This window comes from Musca domestica, unplaced genomic scaffold, assembly GCF_030504385.1.
Source record: "Musca domestica strain aabys unplaced genomic scaffold, Musca_domestica.polishedcontigs.V.1.1 13, whole genome shotgun sequence".
NCBI lineage: Eukaryota > Metazoa > Arthropoda > Insecta > Diptera > Muscidae > Musca > Musca domestica.
The window spans coordinates 4,859,737-4,881,718 of record NW_026712172.1 but is presented as its reverse complement, the minus strand read 5'-3'; the positions used below and the strand labels follow the sequence as shown (position 1 = coordinate 4,881,718).

The 21,982-nt window shown below is 36.1% G+C and overlaps 1 protein-coding gene across 1 annotated transcript in view; it reads right to left on the bottom strand.

Moving 5' to 3' along the window:
• Positions 1 to 19,453: 19,453 nt before the first annotated feature.
• Positions 19,454 to 21,982, bottom strand: part of LOC131800819 (syntaxin-binding protein 5-like) — a 102,158-nt gene continuing 99,629 nt past the window's right edge. Inside the window, exons 19-24 of the mRNA XM_059118546.1 lie at positions 20,904 to 21,188; positions 20,743 to 20,851; positions 20,491 to 20,577; positions 20,276 to 20,371; positions 20,015 to 20,139; positions 19,454 to 19,928 (exon numbers count right to left, since the gene is read on the bottom strand). Coding sequence (XP_058974529.1) covers positions 19,672 to 19,928; positions 20,015 to 20,139; positions 20,276 to 20,371; positions 20,491 to 20,577; positions 20,743 to 20,851; positions 20,904 to 21,188 — 959 coding nt within the window. The 3' untranslated portion in view covers positions 19,454 to 19,671. The remainder of the gene's footprint in view (positions 19,929 to 20,014; positions 20,140 to 20,275; positions 20,372 to 20,490; positions 20,578 to 20,742; positions 20,852 to 20,903; positions 21,189 to 21,982) is intronic.

The window sequence follows — 21,982 nt, the reverse complement described above, 5'->3', positions numbered from 1 at the left end:
TTAGGTCTTTTAGTCGTTATTTAAAAAGGAGGGTTTTTGTGTGTTGTACTTCTGCAAAACAGGAGCAGAACACTGCGAAGCCGCCGTATCAAGTTCTTTCACCTTTAGATGCTCCGGCCAAACCCAGTCAAGGAACTTGCAAAGGGGACTGTCATAAGAATCCCTCGACCGAGGGCGACGAGTTTAGCCCCAAAGCCGAAAAGGGGAGCACGGCCGCGAAATCGACTGATAAGTCTGGTGTTTCTGAGAAGAAATCTCTGACCCGACAGAAGTGGAAGCGGTCCGAGGAAACGGGTAAGAAGCTGCCATCTTATGCCAAAACAGCCAAAAAAAAACATTATAGGGACGAAATGCACTACGCATTGATCGATACCGATACCAAAGATGATCTGGAAATCAAAGAAGAAATGATCAACAATAAAATTTTTGATCACATAATGGAAAGCGGTGGTCCACTTTCCATCATGAGTAGAGGCATAAAGGGCGATAAAATGTTTTGAATCTTGCTACCCATGCACGTATGCTCGAAGTCTTTGATAGACAGAACAATACCTTGGACATGAAGAAATTGTAAGTCTTCCACAGGGAGGAGAAGGAGGATGACACACTCCTTGTGATTGGAGTTGACGATCTCTCCATGACCAGTCTGTCAAAGACTAAGGACGTTGCTTTTTATGTCTCGAAAGCGGTCAGCCTAGACGAGGATGTCAAAAGAGACAGTGAGGTGGTGAAAGAGGAGCCCCAAGCAACACAAAACAGGGAATCGAAAAAGACATCACATTTTTTTTTAATTTTATTGAATGAAAGCAAAATCCGGAGATTTTGGTAGTCATTGTGCGCTGGAAATGAAGCGAGGAACCTCCTTTGTTAAACATTCTTGGGTGGCGCGTGCTGGGTGCGATGGTGCTGAGTCCTGTTGGTATGTTCAAGGTCTGTGGCAAAATGTTTGCGTGCCTAAGGCTTTAATACACCCTCCAGAATTTTTCGCGATAATATTCAGCATTTATTTTGACGCCACGGTCGATTAATACGAGCGAAGAGCAACCATCGGCCCAAACCATCACCATGGCCGGCGCTTGAGTTCTGGTGGTCAACCGAAGGCCAGTATCACGGTAACGAGCGATGGTACGAGACACAAAAGATTAATTCACATTTAAATGCTGGAGTGCTCTAACGATAGCCGCTTGTGTTTTTCCAGCCAAATATAAGGAAATCACAATATCACGCTTGAATCACAAATAACTTTTTTTCTGGAAAATTCTCACCAAAATGCTTTTGTACGCTTGTAAACAATATAATGAGCTGTTACTGGAATAATTTTAACAGCTGTCGGAAGTTGGTTGCAGTTTTTTCATCTCTAATAATTCTTAATAATAGGATAAAGCAACCTTGCAAATAAAATTAGGGAGGAGGTTTTTGACATTACTTATTGCTCAGAATATCTCCTATAAGGGATTCAAAATTTGGAGGATTTCGGATGAACATTCCTTATCGGATCATTGGTATAGAAGATTTGAACAAACACGCCCGCAGCAGATTTCTCCTTCGAGAGAGCAAATGATTGGGGAAATTCGTGGCAAAGGAAAAGAAGTCCGAAGGCTTTACACTAGCAGTATCATAAAAAATAAAACAAAATAGTAAGAACAAGAAAACGCAACTCCATGGAAGTTTTCTGCAAACAGGTTGATAGCTTAAATGATGGATCAAAAATAAAAAAGTTTCTTTCTAAAACTCATGCACAAGCCGAGACAATTGTGGATGATATGGGTAATAAAATGGAAACAATAGAAGAGACCCTAGAGCTTTTGATAGACATACAGTTCCCTCCGAGCATCACGACACACGTAGATATATCGGATGATAGAAGAAATGCGATGAATCGATGGTAAAGGATGCGATCAAAAGTTTTAAGCCGTTTAAGGCAGCGGGACCAGATATGGTCTTCCCGGTTCTGCTGCAAAAGGAAGTGACTACATTTCGTCCAACTTAGCCGGTATTTTCAACGGGTGCCTAAAATTTGCGTGTACCCCAAAATCCTGGCAGGAGGCGCGGGTAGTTTTTATACCCAAACCTGGTAAGGCGAGTTACGCAATATTTACGTCCTACCCAAGGTACAAAAAGGTAAGGTACAGCCACCAGCTGATTACAATTTTTTCTCCCAATTTTGTGCGTGCATTCATTGTTTTGAAAAAGGAAAACAAAATATTTTCAAAATCACTGACTGGGGCGCGCATTAGAGCTATTAATAAGTTGTGACTTGGAGTTGAGGGATTGAGCAGTTTAATTCACATTTTGGAAAGAAACCCAAATATTTCTTAAATATATCGCGCTATTTCACCCATTTTAAAAATATGTAATAATATTAAATAAATGAAAAACAACTTGTTGCATAAAGTTTTGAATGATTCTGACAGAAAGCGGGCATAGCGTCTGGGCTGTACTACTGTAGTTTTACGAAGCTGTTCAATCTCCTTATTGTACCATGGTCCTACCGACCGATACCATGATTAAGCGCAGGATTGCAAACGATATGCTTGAATATAATATAATAAATAAAATATAATTAATGTTAACAGCATGGGTACGTCAAAGGACGTTCAGTGGAAACCGCATTACATGAGGTTGTATACCACATCGAGAGCACCTTCGATAAAAAGAAGTATGCACTGGCAGTATGCATTGATATCGAAGGCACTTTCAATAAGGTCACAGATACACTCATCCAATCCTTTGACAATTTCTAGGTTGATCGGGCTCTCAAGGATTGGATAAACCATATGCTAAGGAATCAATGGATAAGTTGTGGGCTATATGACGTTAACATAAGGGACAAAGTTGGTCAAGGAACGCCACAGGGAGGGGTTTTATGGCCTCTCCATTAACAGTCTTTTAAGGACTTTAACCAACAAAGGATCTGAACCAGTCTGCTATGCAGATGACGTTATAATCGGCCCGATTACGGTTGTCGTTGACGATATGTGAAAGTCGCCATCGCCGTCGCTTCGATTCAAAAATTGTATTACGGTAAGGCATAGAAGCTACATCGACGGTTTAAAAAAAAAAGTTGGAACACTTCTTTGTTGTTCACAAAATCCGAATTTTTTATGAAACACCCAAAAAAGTCGGAAAAGGGCACATTATGGGGGCCAAATTATAGCTGACACTCTAACCTTTCCAAAATGCTACAATTTGTGCTAATACCTTTTCTGGGTCCAGAGATATTCTCTTCTGGATATGTTCAACCTGCTACGCGAACTAGTTTTCTATATTTAACAGTTGTTGTAAGTAGCCGGCCTTCGGCCCCATCATTTGACCACTTGTTTGTTGGATAGGTATTTTCATAAGCAAACGATACCTATATTGCCTATATCGGGTAAGTGGGTCTGGGTCTATCCCGGGTCTTGAACCCGGGCATTCGAGTCAAAAATCTGGGGAATTAAAGTCTCAGGTCGGCGGACGAGTGGATAAATAAAGACCACGTGACATGCCATCAAAAATACACCCCGCATTTTTGCGTAGTAGTACCTTCCATACAACCGGGTGTAATCAACTAATTTTTATATCCTCCACCATAATATAGAGGGTATATTCATTTTGTCATTTCGTTCGTAACTCCTCGAAATACTCATGTCAGACCCAACAAAGTATATATATTCTTGATCAGCGTAAAATTCTAAGGCGATTTAGCCATGTCAGTCTGTCTATCTGTCTGTCATAATCACGCTATCTTGCGAACCAATTGATATAGACGGCTAAAATTGTGCACATATGTTTATTTTGTCAGTAGGCAGATTAAGTTCGTAAATGGGCTATGTAGGTCCAAGTTTTCATATAGCCCCCATATAACGGTACCTCCCGATATTCGGTATTTTGATTATTTAAGCGACATTATTTACCGGAATTGTTTCAAATTTGGCATTTGAAGTTCGAAATGAATACTACAGCCTAAGACAGAAAATTGTGTGTGCAGGTCCACGTCTTCGTATAGTCCCCATATAACGGTACCTCCCTATATTCGGTATTTTGATGATTTTAGCAACATCATTCGCCGGAATTGTTTCAAATTTGGTATTTGAAGTTCGAAATGGATACAACAGCCTAAGACAGAAAATTGTGTGTGCCGGGCCACGTCTTCGTATAGCCCCCATATAACGGTACCTCCCTCCCTATATTCGGTATTCTTATGATTTCAGCGATATTATTCACCGGAATTGTTTCAAATTTGGCATTTGAAGTTCGAAATGAATACTACAGCCTAAGACAGAAAATTGTGTGTGCAGGTCCACGTCTTCGTATAGCCCCCATATAACGGTACCTCCCAATATTGGGTATTTTGATGATTTTAGCGTCATTATTCACCGTAGTAGTTTCAAATTACGCATTTAGAGTTCGTAATGGGAACTACAGTCTGTGACAGAAAATTGTCTATGCAGGTCCACGTCTTCGTATAGGCCCCATATATCAGTACCTCCCTATATTCGGTATTTTAAGGATTTTAGACACAATACTCACCGAAATTGTTTGAGATGTCGTATTTGAAGTTAGTAATAGAAGCTACAGCATGTGACAGAAAATTATCTATGCAGGTCCAGGTCTTCGTATAGCTCCGATATAACGGTACCTCCCTATGTACGGTAATTTGATGATTTTAGCTACATCATTCACTGTTTATTTCAAGTTTCGAATTTTAATATGGTAATGGCTTATGATAATAGTAGTTCGTAGATCATCCACATTTACAAATGAAACAAACCAAGTGTTTGACAACATAAAAATGTAATCCAATGACACATGCTTAGTCATTCTCATTCGGTTATGCTTAACAGAAATTGGATTAGTTAAAACCATGATTTGTTTATGAAATTATCCCATGCACTATGGAGTTGCGGTGATTCAAAGCCGGTCTCTGATTGAAACGTATAAATCCAATTAACAACTATTCTCAACACGGCTCAGAGTTAAAGACATGGGCAAAAACGGCCATTTATTCGTATGAAACAACGATGGCGTAGGGAAAGAGATTAGTGGGTTAACGGGCATCCTTACTGGACACCTGGGCCTACAAGTTTAAGATAGGATGTGCAGCTAACAGCATATGCAGGGCATGTGTGGAAGATGATGAAACATTCGAACATTTTTTCAATATTTTTTCCATGTTTGGTTTGTTGTATTTTTTCGTGTTCGGTTTTAAAAATATCAATTCAAAACCAAATATGTAAAAAAATATTGAGATTGATATATATTACTGGTCATTTCAGTCGTACTTATCTACATGTGTTTTCATTTGTGTATGTGTTAGTGTGCAAGAAATTTAATGAGCAAATCAAGAAAAGTAGTGAAATAAAATAATTTTGCAATAACTGTGAACAATAAGGTCTTTTAGTCTTTCTTTAAAAAGAAGGGAGAAGGTCCATCCACCCAAAATTAAACAGCATTTAGTGTAAAAGTCGGACCATGCTTTAGCACATATTTTAATCTTATTCATCTATCTTCTATATATTTTGTAAAGGGATATTTCAAGGCGAAGGGCTATAAGATTTGTGCATTTGGATTCAGTCCAAGGAACTCATTCACGTCCTCATTTTTAAAAATATAGATGCTAAAGGATCGTCTTGTAAATCAATATAAGAGTATATATTTAAGAAGAAGAAGAACCAACCAACCTTTGAAAGGAACCAACCAACCTTTGATTTAAAAAAAGGTTGTATTTTCAAAATATGCAGATAAAACAACGTTGACTATGTTTACAAAGTGTATCCCTTTTTAGGGAGCGAAAGAAGCGACCTCGTATATTTTTCAAAACCAATTATCTTTTCTCTTCTTAGTTAATCAACTTCGTAAAACAAATCACACACTTTTGAAAATACGTTTTATCTGCGAAATCAATGAACCGATTTTTACGAAATTGATGAAGACGTGGGGAACGTTCAGGGTGCGATACAGGCCCGCACGATACGATGCATCTTTTCAACTGTCGGGTAGATTTTGGACCATAATTACTCTGTTTTCTCCATGTCGACGTTCTTCAATAGCATTGGACGTGGGTGGACTCCAAGGATGACATTCACATTATAGTCAGTAGTGACATCTGTGACTGTACCAGTATGAATGTCACTCAAACCTGCCTGATAGGCTTCTTTATCAAGAGGCTCTCTCTCTTATAGCGTTGGATCTACTTCTTTAGATCGTGTGAGAACTTTCTGCCAAGCCTAAGAGGGGGAGTCTTCTGTACGAACAGAAGTAGAGGGTCCACTAGTGTCATGAGGAGGCAATCTGTGGCTGTTCGGAGGGCAGCGTACGGAGTTTTAGATACTCTCCCACTGCGCATTTGCAGACCGCACTGTAACCGCATAGCTTACCGAGCCATCGCATAATAATAGGTCATCCAGGTCTCCTTGTGCGCGCCCAAAGTGCTTCCGGCTAGCACCTGTGGCTTGCACAAACGACTTGGACATGCTGTCGAAAGTTACCCCTAGGATCTAGGAATTAAATGTCTCAAACTGCAAATTTGGCTGTAAATATGGTAAATGGTGTGGCCGTTGACTTAGTAGCGAATATTTTCATATTCCTCGCATGGTGTTCAGCCTTTTACATATGTTCTCAACGACCGGACATGACGCCATGATAGTACAACCATCCTCTCAATGCCGCCTGGAGAATGTGGTTAAACAGTTCTGGACATATCACCCATCTTGGGGATCTTTCTGTTTCACTCTACGGGGTTTGGACTGCTTGTTCCGGAATTCCACATACTACTGGCGTCCAACGTTTCAAAATTAGCGGGAGGGCAGTTTTGTCGACATCCGCATGTGGCGTGGTTGACTGTTTTATGCCACGGCTTGTTCTGGTTTAGTCCTCTACTAATCTGTGTGGCGTGCAATGCTGTGGTTGCACTATGTTGTGGACGGAATCAATTTTGATGACTGCCAATTCGATAGCATCCTCTAATGTAATAGTCTTCGCTACTGACGACAAGAGCGAAAGCGGCCTGTATGACTCGCCTTTTGTGGCATCCTTGCCTTACGTCTGTAGCGGCCCACTTTTCAAGCTTCGGGAACATCACCCATTGTAAGCTGTGGTCGTAGTACTCTTCGTTTCTATATATATCGCTCTCGGATCAGTCACTATGACGTCGTTTTAGGTCCTATCCAGGGCTGCCAACAAAATTGAAACAAAAACAAGTAAAATAGCAGCTAGGCAGCTATGCCCTCCTACATTTGGGAGGAACTTGAACATTTTCAAATAAAATCCGGAAACTACCACTTTAATGAAAATTATTTTATGGAGACCATACGATTTTTTTGGTTACGATTTTTTTTTGTCATAGTCTGTAGTACCCATTCCGAACTTTAAATCAGAAATTTGTTACAATTCCGATGAATAATGTCGCACCAATTATAAAAATACCGAGTATTCGGAGGTTCCGTCATATAGGGGCTATACGAAGACGTGAACCTGCATACAACAATTTTTGTCATAGGCTGTAGCACCCATTACGAACTTCAAATACGAAATTTGAAATAATTCCGGTAAATAATGTCGCTAAAATCATGAAAGTACCGAATATCGGGAGGTATCGTTATATAGGGGCTATACGAAGACGTGCATCTGCATACGAATTTTTTTCCCATAGGTTGTACTAACCATTAAGATCTCCCAATACGAATTTTGAAACGATTTCGGTGAATAATGTTGCTGAAGTCATCAAAATACCGAATATCGGGAGCTACCGTTTTATGAGGGCTATACGAAGACGTGGACCTGCACTGACAATTTTCTGTCACATGCTATAGTATCTGTTACGAACTTCAAATACCAAACTTGAAACGATTCCGGTGAATAATGTTGCTGAAATCATCAAAATACCGAATATCGGGAGCTACCGTTATATGGAAGCTATACGAAGACGTGGACCTGCATAGAAAAGTTTTTGTCATAGGATGTAGTACCCATTACGAACTTTAATTATGCAATTGGAAATAATTCCAGTAAATACCGTCGCTAAAATCATAAAAATACCCATTTACGAACTTAACCTGCCTACGGGTAATCTATGCATGTATGCAAAGTTTTAGCCTTCTACCTCAATTCGTTCGATTACAACAGACAGAAACACGTATATATATATATATATCTTCGAAATATTTATAATAGACCATACAAATAGATGGTTTCTTCTTAAAATATCAACATAAGCTGAAATTAGTACGAAAAATATGGTTAAAATGTAGAATATACTTGAAATCGGGTTGTTCCGTTATCAGGGGTTATGACCCATATCATGACCTGCCAAAGCGATTAAAGGTATCTTGAATGTTTAGGTAGAATTTCTATTTTGCGTTCTTTATAGTCGGTATTTGGCTGATTGCAGTCCCAATGTATTTTGCATTTTGTGTTCTCATTTGACAATTTATTGTCATATGAAAGAAGCAGGTCCACTTTTTGAAATTAACGCGATAACGCTTCTTCGGTCATTTTTGTTTGTTTAAGTGTGTTCGCATCTTCCAGCTGAAGCACGATGTAGGTCCTGGAGTAGAAAGCATTTAACATCGTATTGCGCCCTCATTTCATTTTTAATATTATTTATTCAGAATTCAAACCAATAAAAAAATGTACACTTCAATATAGAAAAAAGAAAAAGAATCTTCAACTGGTTCGATGATTTTTTTTGCGGCAAATTTTTAAAGGTCCTTACGAAGTTTGTCGGTAGAATGTACTATTATTTTGAAATTCGATTCCATTGAACAATTGTCGATTTTTCCCGATTTTAGCATTTTTATATAAAGCGACAACGGATAAAATTGTTATTTATAGATTTCATGTATTAATTGGGTATTACGAATAAATACATAAAATCTATAAATAACAGTTTTATCCGTTGTGGCTTTATATTACCCAAAAAAACCTACACACCATATTAGAATTCAAAAAAAAAAAAACACTACAAATGTACATTCGAAAATAGTAAGTCAAAATGGAAAAAAATATGCAATATAAAACATTACTATTGTACATTTTAAAAGTCAAAATGAAAATGTTCAAATTTCACATTTTTACGCGATTTTTTTGGATTTTATTCTTTTCTGCCAAAAGGCAATTCCGAATTTGTCTAAATCGCACAACTTTCTTTTACATATAGAGAGATAGATTTAAAAGTAGGCGCGTTCCTCAGCCCCTAAATAAGTATTTAGGGTTGGATGGAAAGCCAACAGCATCTCGTGTAATAATTCTCAAACCGATATCTTCACTATTTTGGCAAATATAAAGATTTTAGATAAATCGTAATAGTGGGCGTAAAAGGAGGCGTGGTCAATATTTTTTTCTTTAAAAACCTAACTCGGGGTATGACGAACGTTTGTACAAAAAATTATGCAAATCGGTCCAGCCCTTTTCAACTGATTCCGTTACCAACAAACAACTAACTATGTCGGTCTGTTTGTCCGCCAAAAGGTGAACTTGAGGGGGTACTATTACATGGAGAAAATTCTAAAATTTGTAGATATGTTGAAATTTTTGTGTAAGATTTTCACCCCCAAATACACATTTTTAGCCAAATCCTTTGAAATATGGTAAAATGCGAAACATCGACCTACATTGAAAACTTTCTTCACCCCTTATAATCCAAGATGACAAATAGAGGCCAAATCGAAAATATAGCAGAACAACATAGCATGTCAAACTGAAAAAAAAATCACGTTATTTAAATAAGTAAAAATAGTTTTATCCACCTCATAATTGAGGTCAGACTGATTTCAGAATAGTCAAATGTAATTACTATTTTACACCCATTACCGTAATATGGGAACTAATTTTATTTGTCATTTAAATTGTAATTTGGAGACCCCATAAAGTCCATATTTTTCATCATAGTATAATTCAATGACGATTCAACAAATATTCGGTCCCGTGCTACTTTCTTATATTTGTAATTTGTTCATGTTTTCACAATTTATTTCATATAGATGTATATCCCAAATCTACGTTCCCAACCAATATTCTCTTGGGGGTTACAAATTCAATAGAATACAAATTTTTCTTTTCTGACCACACATTAGATGTGAAAGTGGACTTGGGGATACTCCAATGTGGGGACTTTACATGAATAAATTTATATGTGGCAATTATCTGTACGATGGTTCTTTACCCCAGGGTAGCATAAATACAATTTTTTAATGGTCAAGAACAATATGGGCCCTACTCCGAAAATCTTATGCGAAGAGGTTCTCTACCCCCTTAGAAACAAAGATGCCAAATAGGGCCAAAAATAGAAGAAAGTGGCGAAGACTCCAAAAATGGCTTAAATCATATCGATATCATTATTTATGATCGATATCATGACCTGCAATGGCGATTTAAGGTATCTTAAATGTTCAGGAAGAATTTTTGGAAGAATAGAAATCCCATTCGCTCTACTATTTTGCACCCTTTATATTTGGTATTTTACTGATTGTACTCCCAAAAGTTTTTGCATTTTGAGCTCTCATTGGACGGATTATTGTCACATGAAAGAAGTAGGGCCACGCTTTGAAATAAGCCCCATTAGTCTTATTATGTCATTTTTATTTGTTTGAATGTCTGCGCATCTTCCAGCTGAAGCACGATGTAGGCCCTGGAGTTGAAAGGTAGATGTCAGTTACCATCGTATTTCGCACGTATTTAATTTTTTTGGTGAAAATTTGTATATACTGAAAAATTATTCTTTATTTTGTTCACAAAAAATCCACTGAATTCAATGTGATAATACAAATTGAAAAAAATTGACAAAAGAAGAATAACAAATTGAAAAAATCTTCAACCTGTTCGCTAATTTTTTACAGCAACTGTTTAAAGATCCTTACAAAGTTTGTCAATAGAATGTACTTTTACTTTAAAATTCAATTCCATTGGAATTTTTTTTCGATATTTTCCCGTTTTGAGAATTGTTGCAATGAGATCTCTTTTTTCGGGATTTTTTTTAACGATTTTGAAAAAGTAATTATCTTTTAACTTTGGTGTGACCACATTAAATTATTTCGGCATCATCTATTCCGTTTCGCCACCACATAATTCGGTACTACACTTCCATGTAACCCGCCATCAATTTCAGTTCTCAAGAAATCAAGTCAATTAAATAAATTGGTATTAATATTTGAATTCAAAAATAAAATATAAAAAACACTACAAATGTACATCAGAAAAAAGTAAGTCAAAATGGAAAAAATCATGCAAAATAAAACATTACTATTGTAAATTTCAAAAGTCAAAATGAAAGTGTTAATATATCACATTTTTACGCAATTTGTTTGGATATTATCCTATTTGGATAAGAGACAATTCCGAATTTGTATGAATCATTAAAATCAGTTCAGCGGTTCTTAAGTTATAAGCGTAGTAACTAACACAACTTTCATTTATATATAGATGTATAGATAGATTAAAAAGTATGCGTGGTCAGTTCCTCAGCCCCTAAACAAATACTTAGGGTAGGAGGGAAGGTCAACATATATATATATATATATATATATATATATATATATATATATATATATATATATATATATATATATATATATATATATATATATAAATGTAGAATAAATTCAGAGTTTGTTCCGAATTTCGTATCAAACATTCAATATTTCTCCGAATTTTCCTCTTCTCTTTTGCGCATTCTTATCGAATTCATCACGAAACTCTAATGCTCTTTCCGATATTTTTTTTTTTTTAAAAAAACTTTCAGAATCTTGGGCAATCTCACACAATTTTGTTCCGAGTTCGTTCCGAATTCGACATCAGAATCGGAAACTTGTGCAGAGTTATTTTCCGAATTCGGAAAAAATGTTTGCTGGGTTAAGTCATTGGCTGCCTGGCCAGCCAGCTAGTCGATAGCATAACCATTATTTTTGATAGGGAAAGGGAACAACGTGATATCCAAAACATATTTGTAAACAAACCGATCCAAAACTTCCCTTATTTCATGGATAGGCCCAAGTCCATAGAAAGGAAAACAGCGTCACACCATTTTTGACCCTCCCTCATGCTTCATTGTACCTTTGCAACACTACGGCTTGAGTCTTTCATTTTTTGGTCTTCTCACCGTAATTTTTTTCATGTCTGAGCCATTATTATTAAACGTAGACTCATCCCAGAATAAGATGTTTTTCCATTTAGCTGGATTCCAATTAATATTATCGTCTTCGAAAGGCTTTCCGATTTTTTTCGATATAAATTGCTTTTTTGATGGCTTATGGACGTGCAGACCAGCTACCACTACTCGTCTACGTACTGATCTCGAGCTTATATCCAATGAAAATTCTCTCATCCATTCAAATGGCTGTTTTTTTATTTCTCTGACAATTTGTTGATCAGTATGGGCTGAAGTTTTTCACGACCTTTATCCGTTATAACTGTTACTACTAATCCAGTTGCATAAAACCGACTTAGTATACGAGAAATCGCAGAAATATTTATGAACTATTTCTCGGAAATCATTTTCTGCGATAGCTTGTTTTCATAGTCACTGATAATTTGCTGTTTTATTCATGTACTGCATTTGCTTCTAGCCATTTTTAAACTTTTTTGGGCAGTACTCAAAAAACGAAAACAAACACGTGTTATTGTAGGAAAACTTCTCAAAAATGGTTTATGACAAGCGAAATTGTTGAAGGAAGTAAAAAGCGATAAATATTACAGTAAAAACAACTGACATTGTAGGGATCATATGAATGTACAACAGATTTGCTTTTGTTTTGTCCAGGCCAAAGTCGGGTTAATTGACTTTACCATACATTATTTTTTATCCAAAAATTAATTTTGGTTTTTTGTTTAAGTTTTTAAAAAATGAATAAAGTGCCTAATTTAAAACTAGAAAAAGTTTCTCATTTTCTTAATTTTTAAAAAAGTTACATGGCATTCATTCTCCCTGTAATTTCAGTTGCTTTAGTTTTGGCCACCAGTGTATACATTTTTTTTTAAGTTTATAGATTACAAAGATCCTTACAGACTATAAACTACTAATATTTACAATTTTTTCTATGACATAATACTAAGCATTCAATTGTAATATTATTTTTCTTTTTACGGTGTTACGATTTTCAGACAAATCGAAGAGATGGTAAATTCGAGAAAATGCCGTCGAATTGGTTTGTTATTCGCATAGTTCGAAGAAAAATATTTTATTTGTAGAACCTGATTGTTTCGAGGTAGTCTAAAAGGGACCTTTATTAAAATTATAAAGGGTGAGATAAGAAAAACTACAACCAAGTCAAACGCCATAATTTTTACTTTTTTTTTAAATTTTATTGAATGAAAGCAAAAAATGTCGGAAATAGCATCAAATTTTAGAATAAGTTTAGATTTGTTCGAATTGGTTACCTTTGGCACGAACTTATGGTCTTCAAACGGCAATGAAACCGTCACACCCTGCCCGAATGTTGCTCTACGGTATTTTGGCCCATTCCCGGCGAAGCGCTTGCTTGAGGTGATCGACACTTTGGTTTTTTTTAGTGCCAATCTTGCTTTCCAAAATACTCCAAACACAATAGTCCAACGGATTGGTATCCGTAGATTTTGGTGGCCATTATGCGCTGGAAATGAAGCGAGGAACCTCATTTTGTAACTATTCTTGGGTGGCGCGTGCTGAGTCCTATTGGAATGTCCAAAATCTGCCGCAAAAATGTTTGCGTGCCTAAGGCTTTAATATATTTTCGCGATAATATTGGCCATTTATTCTGATGCATTGGTCGATTAATACGAGCGGAGAGCGACAATTGGCTGTTATGGTGGCCCACACCATCACCATGGTCGGCGCTTGGGTTCTGGTGGCCAACCGAAGATGCACATTTTCAGCTGACCTCTTTGGCAAGTTAACACGATCATTTTGTTTGTTTACAAACTGCTGGGCAGCGAACGTTTTCTCGCCGGAGAAACCCAAATTCGACAGTTCACCACCTTCGGCCAAGCGGAGCACCTCTTTAGCTATTATGAGTCTATTTTCTTTCTGTTGCGGTGTAAGTTCTTGCACTTTTTGGAATTTCAATGGTTTCACACCGAACTCGTTTTTCAATATTTGCCGAATGGAATATTGCGATATGTTCAGCTTACGAGCCATTTTTCGGCCACTTCGACGCGGATTTCGATCAAGTCGCTTCTTTACTTTTCGAATCATTTCTCCTGATGTTGCTGTTTTCTTCCGTCCACTTCCTTGACGTCGGGCTACGCTACCATTATCACGGTAACGAGCGATGGTACGATACACAAAAGATTTATTCACATTTAATTGCTGGAGTGCTCTAACGATAGCCACTTGTGGTTTTCCAGTCAAATATAAAGAAATCACACTATCACGCTTCAGTTCCATCACGAATAACTTTTTTCTGTAAAATCAAAATGCTTTTTGTACGCTTGCAAACAATATAATGAGTTGTCACTGGAATAATTTTAACAGCTGTCGGACGAGTGGCTTAGAAATGACAGCAGTTTAATGTTGGTTGCAGTTTTTTATCTCACCCTGTATTCAATATAAAATCTGATATTATTTTACCTTGAATAACATTTAAGAGGAATGTTACGTTGAGCAAGACACGGCGACTTTTATTTTATTATACTCAATCTGAATTCGTATGACGGTAGAGATTGTGGTGATTGGATCACGGCTTATGAGGGAAAACAGAATGAATTGTTTTTGTACGAATTCAATTGATTTTGAATGAATAATATGCAGCGAACAAAAGAGGTATATAATTGTTTGGTAACTGAAGGATCTGATTCCTTGCACCAGATTTTACATACATTTTATTTGAAACAGAAGACCCAAATTTAACCATCTGCATACTACCAACTTAAAGGGAAATGGCCGGTTGACATAGATTTAGTAAACATAAGGAAAAGCGGGACAGCAAGATTGTCGGCACAGTATTTTAGAATACACACAGGAATTGCATCTGGCACAGGAGAAGAGATATTTTTCATACTTTTTAAAATTGTTTCAACGTCAAGAGACGGAAGATGCATTAAGGGAAATTCAGGAATTGCTCTGGACATTGATAATCCTCAGTAGGTGATTTATCCGAATATGTTGTTTTTAAAAAAGTATGCAAATGCATTTGAAATACTTGGACCATCATCGGCGCAAATTCTTGGAGACACATTAGATTGGCGTTTTATTATAATAAAACCATAAAATGATTTCGGATTACATACCAAATTTCTTTATATGTTATTTATATAATTCTTATAAAGTTGCTTATTTAACGTTGTATACTTTGATCTAATAATATAATAATTTGCGTAGTCTTACAGAATCTGATAGAGGTCCGAAAACACTGCATCGCAATATTTATTTTAGCTAACAATGTTCAGAATTTGAATAATGTAAAAAAACGAGACAGTTTTATATTGGAGTGTAACTAGAGTGTACTGTATACACTTGATTGTTGTAACCATGGTACAATGAAGAGAAGGTAGGTCAACTTTGAAAAAATTGCAAGTATAGAGGTCTACCTGTTTGGCTTGTAATGTTAGAATTACTATCAAAACAATAAAAAAGCAAACAACTTGTTGCATTGATTTTGAATAAATAATTTAAAACCGCGAAAACTGAATGAAAAGTCAACACTTCTTTTCAAAATCATGTACTATATATCTCTAAACGATTATGTCGTTACAAAAACTCTAGATTTTGTCGATGCATACGTTGAAATAAACATTTTGAAAACACCCGAATTTGAATATTTTCTGAACAAACTTTTTGCTATTGAAAAGAAAACACATACATAAACAAATAAAGAAGATATATTAAGCCAAGAAAATAAAAAAATTAAAATCATATGGTATCATAGCCCCACCTTGATATCATTGTACCATGGTTGTAACGTTGTAAAAAAAGAAAGATAATTGAAATAAAATAATCTTTACGTTTGCGTGGTGAAATTAACTCTGTCTTTTATTTTCAAATCAACTTAAGTCTAGCTACTCAAAATTAATTTTTCTACATAGGGTGTATTTGGCGCGAGTACGTTTGAAAAGTAAGTATAATTCTTATTGTTATTCTCAAAGGAAATATGAATCTTTCGATTAAGGGTGCATTTGACACCGCTTTAAAAATTTAATGTCTATTGTGGGTCGAATAGCAAAAGCAACGAGCGACGTTGGCCCTGCTTTAACTATCATGGGTCGCATGGCAAGCCACGAAAATACGTTGGCTTTGCAATAACTCTGATAGGTATCAAAAAAGGAAGCTAAGACACAAAACATCATATGGAGTTTGACACTAATATTACAATGCAGTCGAATCACCTGAGTTTAGCTCCTCTCTTCTAATAACTAAGTTGTAAGTTTGATTAACATCACGAAAACACAATTTACAACGTCTCCTGCTCTTTAAAAACCAATACACTTCTCTTTGTTATTCTGCATGTAAGAGGTGGCAATAACAACTGGACGATGACTTTTCAAACAATTTGTAGTTAGTTGTGGAATAATGCATTTTAAATATTACTTTTTCCAATATTTCTATTAACACAAGATCTGGGGCCAAATCACCGCATTCGAAATCGAGTACTTCAGCATCGTAATGTAGTTTACGCGGATCACCGCAGTCGTTATCGAATTGTTATCGAAAACAAAGTATGTAGTGATGTTTGTGCGGAAAAAACGCAAGCAAAAAGAAACAAGAAGTTGGTGAAAGTGTCAGTTTTATTCAATTTTAAATAGAATTACTTACACCACTTCAGGTAATGTTAATGCCACTTTATACTCATGCTCTGAGTCCGAAGACGAGGAAAACAAAAAACAAAAAAAAAACCAGTAAAGAAAGTCTTAAAGTCGGGCGGAGCCGACTTTATGATACCCTACACCACTTTGCTAATTTAATAGCATAACAAAAGTTTTTATGGGAGAATTCAATCATACACGCTATGATTATAATTATAGTTTAAAGTTCAGGGGCTAAATATGCCGAAGCATTCGTATCTTTTAAATTCGGAATTATATTGCCCATTTGGTGCTCAATTAATTTGAATATATATATGGGAGCTACATCCAAATCGGAACCGATCTCGATAAAATTTAGCAAATATATTTCTGAGCTGTATTTGATATATGTCCCTGAATATCGTTGTTATGGAGCTCATATTACGTCTGTGGGTAACAAATATGACAAATCGGATGAACACTATATATGGGAGCTATAGCTATATCTGAACCTATCTTCACCAAATTTGACATACTAGCTTCTAGAATCAATTCGGTCGAAAGTGCCAAATTTCATCCGATTTGGACAAATATTAGACGTTTGGTGCACAATCAAATGTAAATCGGACGAAGTTATATATGGGAGCTATACCCAAATCTGAACCGATCTCGATAAAATTTAGCAAATGTATTTCTGAGTTGTATTTGATATATTTCCCCAAATATTGTTGTTGCATAGTGCATATTACGGCGGCGGTGGACAAAAATAACAAATCGGATGAACAATAAAAAAGCAAATCGGACGAAGATATATATGGGAGCTATATCTAAATTTTGACCGATTATCTCCAATTTCAATAGGGTTCGTCCTTGGGCCAAACAAAAGATCTTTGCAAAATTTCATCTGGATCGGGCAATAAATGCGACCTGTACTTTGTTTACAAAAATACATGGACAGACGGACGGACGGACATGCATAAATCGACTCAGAATGTGATTCTATGCAGATCATCAAAAGGAACTAAGAGTCTATCTCGTTTCCTTCTGCCTGTTACAAACAAATGCACAAAGACATAATACCCTGACCACCTTGTGGTGTAGGGTATAAAACGCTTGTATTCATAATACATTTGTACACATGTACACACAGAAACAATATAAATTTCTCAGAAATAACATATTTGATCCCAAAAACTTATTTTGAAGTTCTCTTTCGCTTCCAATTTCTTATTACCATATGTTTACAGCAATGTAAAAAAAGTAGTAGACGAAATAAATTGCGATCGAATGCCGTGATCCAAAAATTTGCAACGATCGAAATGTTTCTCTATACGAAACAGAACTCGATGACGAATGCGGCGATTTGGCCCCTGGTATGAAGATGATAGATATTGACCCAACCCTTTTTGGTAACTCCACCACAAAGGGACATGATATTCAATATTTATATATCTTATAATTTGCGGCTCAATCCTTTGGTACCTCCCCCACAAAAAGGTTTAAATGTTGATTAATTATTCGCATAAACTTGTAAAGAAAAGTTAGATGCTCATCCCCATATTTTTTTCAGTATTATATGAAGTGAAATACTTCGGCCCACTATATTTGGTACCTCGCGCACATTTCTTAATTTTCCAAAAATTACTACATTTCTCATGTAAAGGTGAATCAAGTAGTCGATATAGCCCAAATGTGGCACATTTATATGAGACTTAGGTCAGATATGAAATGGACAACATTGGCCCACTCCTTTGGTAAACAATTTGAATAATTATAACGCTAGTCAAAATATATTCAAATAAATGGTTCGTGGCTGAGGGTATACATCAGTCGGCGGTCGGGTGCAATTTGATGATTTCGATCGAAACTATTCGATATCTAATCACAGAATCTGGCTCCACTGTAATTTTGTAAAGTGTTATCAACACCAATATAATTTTCATGGTAACATTAGATGTCCGATTGTATCATCGATAATTGGGAAGTAGATAACCTTACGTTTCTATCGGTTATATGCACATCCAACAGTCCAAGGTAGCTGTACTAGGTAATCGCATCAGCCCAGCTGACGGCACCATTAAATGTCAAAACAAATTGTTGTAATGGAGAATTCGCCCTAAATGAATGCAACAACAAATTTGTTTATGTTGTCTTCCCTAAAAGTACCTTTTTATAATATTTCAAATAATTTAAGAGCAAGTTAAGAGTGAAACCAGTAAAAAAAATTAAAAGAAAATGAAGGAAGGAGGTTAGAATGGAGTGCAGCTTTAAGAATTAAGTTAGCCTCAACATCTAAGATTCAAGAATTCGACTCTTGTTATTTGCAGTTCCGGAAAACTTTCTTGGTTTAAAAAATATCGCAATACTACAATTAATATTTATTTTACTCTTATTTGTTTTACAATAAAAACTTTTATTGCGACGTTCGTTTACGACGAGAGGCACACAAAATAAAATGTAAACAAACACCTCGTTTCTGATTGGTTGAAACAAATTTGCCGCAACCTTTAAATGTCATGGCGAATCTATGTTTTTCGCCTTAGATGCCAATTTTGACATTTGAGGGGACCACACAAGTTGCTTTGTTGTAGCAATTCGCCGATGCGGTTACCTGTTAGATCTACCTTGCAACAGTCGTTGATAACATTATTAAAAAACTCTACCTCGCTTGCCAAGCGGCCCTAGGACAGGTGTCGGCCAATGCATACCTATATCAGCGCTATAAAACATTTCGAGCAAGATCTTCTAATCGCCTAAATTAACCAATAAAATATACAAAACATTGTAAATCTGTAACACGTTTTATTGGTCTATATTTTATTAAAAACATTTTTCTTGTAGTTTAATATATTTTACTTTTTAATATATAAATAACATGACGATTTGAAAACAGAAATTAAATAAGTGTACTTTAATGTAGTAGAAAGTGTTTGTTGTTGTTGTTGTTACAAAAGCAATATTACAATAACTGTGGTAGAATTGGCTCCTGTAATAGATATTTTACAACTGATACCACTTTTTATCCTTGTATTTAAGCATTAATGAATGCGCTGTGCCGCTGAAATCTTGAGCTTGATTGGCCATGCGTTCGGCACGCTCTTCTAGCATATTAAGTTTTTCGCCGCGTTCCATTGCCAATAAATGGGCGCGACTGATTTCAGATGCAGCTGTCGAAGCTCTCTGATTTAATTGTTCGAGTGTTGGGCCCGGAATGTGTTTAGCAATAGAACGATTCGCCTTCCCACTTTGTTCTCCAACTATGATGAGATGGGGGAAATAAATATAAAATTAAAACAATTAGAATACAATCACAATTTATCAAACTATTTGGGTTCCTTCTTACATAATTCTTCTCTGTCCAAACTCTTAGCGCCGCCTCCAAACAATCCTTTAAAGAAACTTTCTTTTGGTTGCTCTGGCATCTCTTGAACCGTGTACAATGATCCCATCATATCTAAAATAAATTGACTAAACGGAAACGAGACATGTGTTATGTATTTTTCAATTGGAAATATGAATGCTGCATGTGGGATATTATGCGGATACCGATTTCTTGTAATCTCAAAAATATACATAAAAGACGTGATCGATTCGGTGCACTTACCAAAACTCTGACGATATTGTAAACTTTTGTATTTCGGTGGGTGATGCCATGTACAGACCATGACCTTTATTGCTGAAGCAAAATATTTTTGATATTCTAAAAGGGAGAGAACAGACAAAAACAAAAAAAAAAATGCAAAAGATAGACCAAAACAACAATAATTTGAAATTAGTAACATCAGTGAATAGGTTAGTGAACAAATGTATAACACATACTGTGTTATATCTTCGTGAACAATGATTTGTTGACCCCATATGGAAAGCATTGGATCCACAATTCCCTGTTTGCATTTGGTTTGAAAACTATGCGAATGAAGAGAAATGAGAACAAGCGATATGTCAGTTACAAATATTTCTATTCTAATTTCACAGGAGAGAGAGAGAGTTAGATGTAACTAGATGACGGTTGGTAGCAACACATACAAATTTAAATCTAAAATATGTATGTATGTCGTCAATGAGACTCACCTTAAGTCCATAAGTGGTAAGAACTCGGTATCCATTAACAACTTTAGACTAGGAAGACTATGAACCATTAGATGGCCATTTGAAAGATAGGTTGCTAGGCAAGTTCCATCTGAAAATGGTAGGATTAGTATGTATGTAACGCAGTCGTGTCTAGGTCTAACCTTTCATTGTGATAGTTTTTGCTTTAACCGCAAAATCCATTTCCGAAAATTGTATGCGATTAACACAACATTGATTTGCAATATCGAAGACTTTGGTTTGTTTCTCGCTTGCAATTACGATATATTGTCTATCAGCTATGGTATCTAGGCCGGTGCTAACGCTTCCACTAATACCACTGCTACTGGCACTGGAACTCACATTACCACCAGATGTATTTGATATTGTATTGGCAGTTGTAGGTGTAAATGTTGGACTTGTCCGACTGCTACTTTTTGTTGGCGTTCCTGTATGTGGTGTGTGTACATGAAAAAGAAAAAGAACGAAAAACATAAAACAATCGATAAATATCTACAAAAGAAGAATCAATCAACATGTAACTTAAGGTGTGGGTACATAAGCAGCTTGAAGTCTTCGCATGGCATATTTTGTTACATATCATTAAGGGATGCCAGAGCCGGAATCTAATCCTGGGGTGAGATCTTCAAAAATGGAGCTCAGACATCTATATTACTACTAGTATGTTGGGTATTAAAATGGGACATGTCGGATATGTGGCGCTATATGGCGCCCACATAACGTTACTTCCTTATTTTCGTTATTTGAATGTTTTGACCACAATTTTAAGCCAAATCATGTATAACTTGACTTTTAGAATTCTGAGTCGATATAATCGCACCTTGCAAATTTTTTTAAGATTGCTCCACTATTTTGAATTGGCCCCATGTTACCATGCCTCCTAATTTCCGTTATTTTGAAGATTTCGACCACAATTTAAAACTCAATCATGAGTTACTTGACATTTTCAGTTCAGAGCTGACAAAATCCCTCACTGGTAAATTTTATGAAGATAGGTCTGCTATTATGTATGGACCATTTTTCAATGTTCAATTTTGATTTCATAATCAGTAAAAAAGAACAAACTAAATACAAAACCAGTAAGAAAATGACAAAAGTCCTATACCCAAAACCCCTCTACATATTTATTTAGCCATGCCATTGTAAAAATTACGGGTTGACAATGGGTTAGGAAATTCATCATTTTGTAATGGAAGATTCGATATCTGTAACAGAATATTTT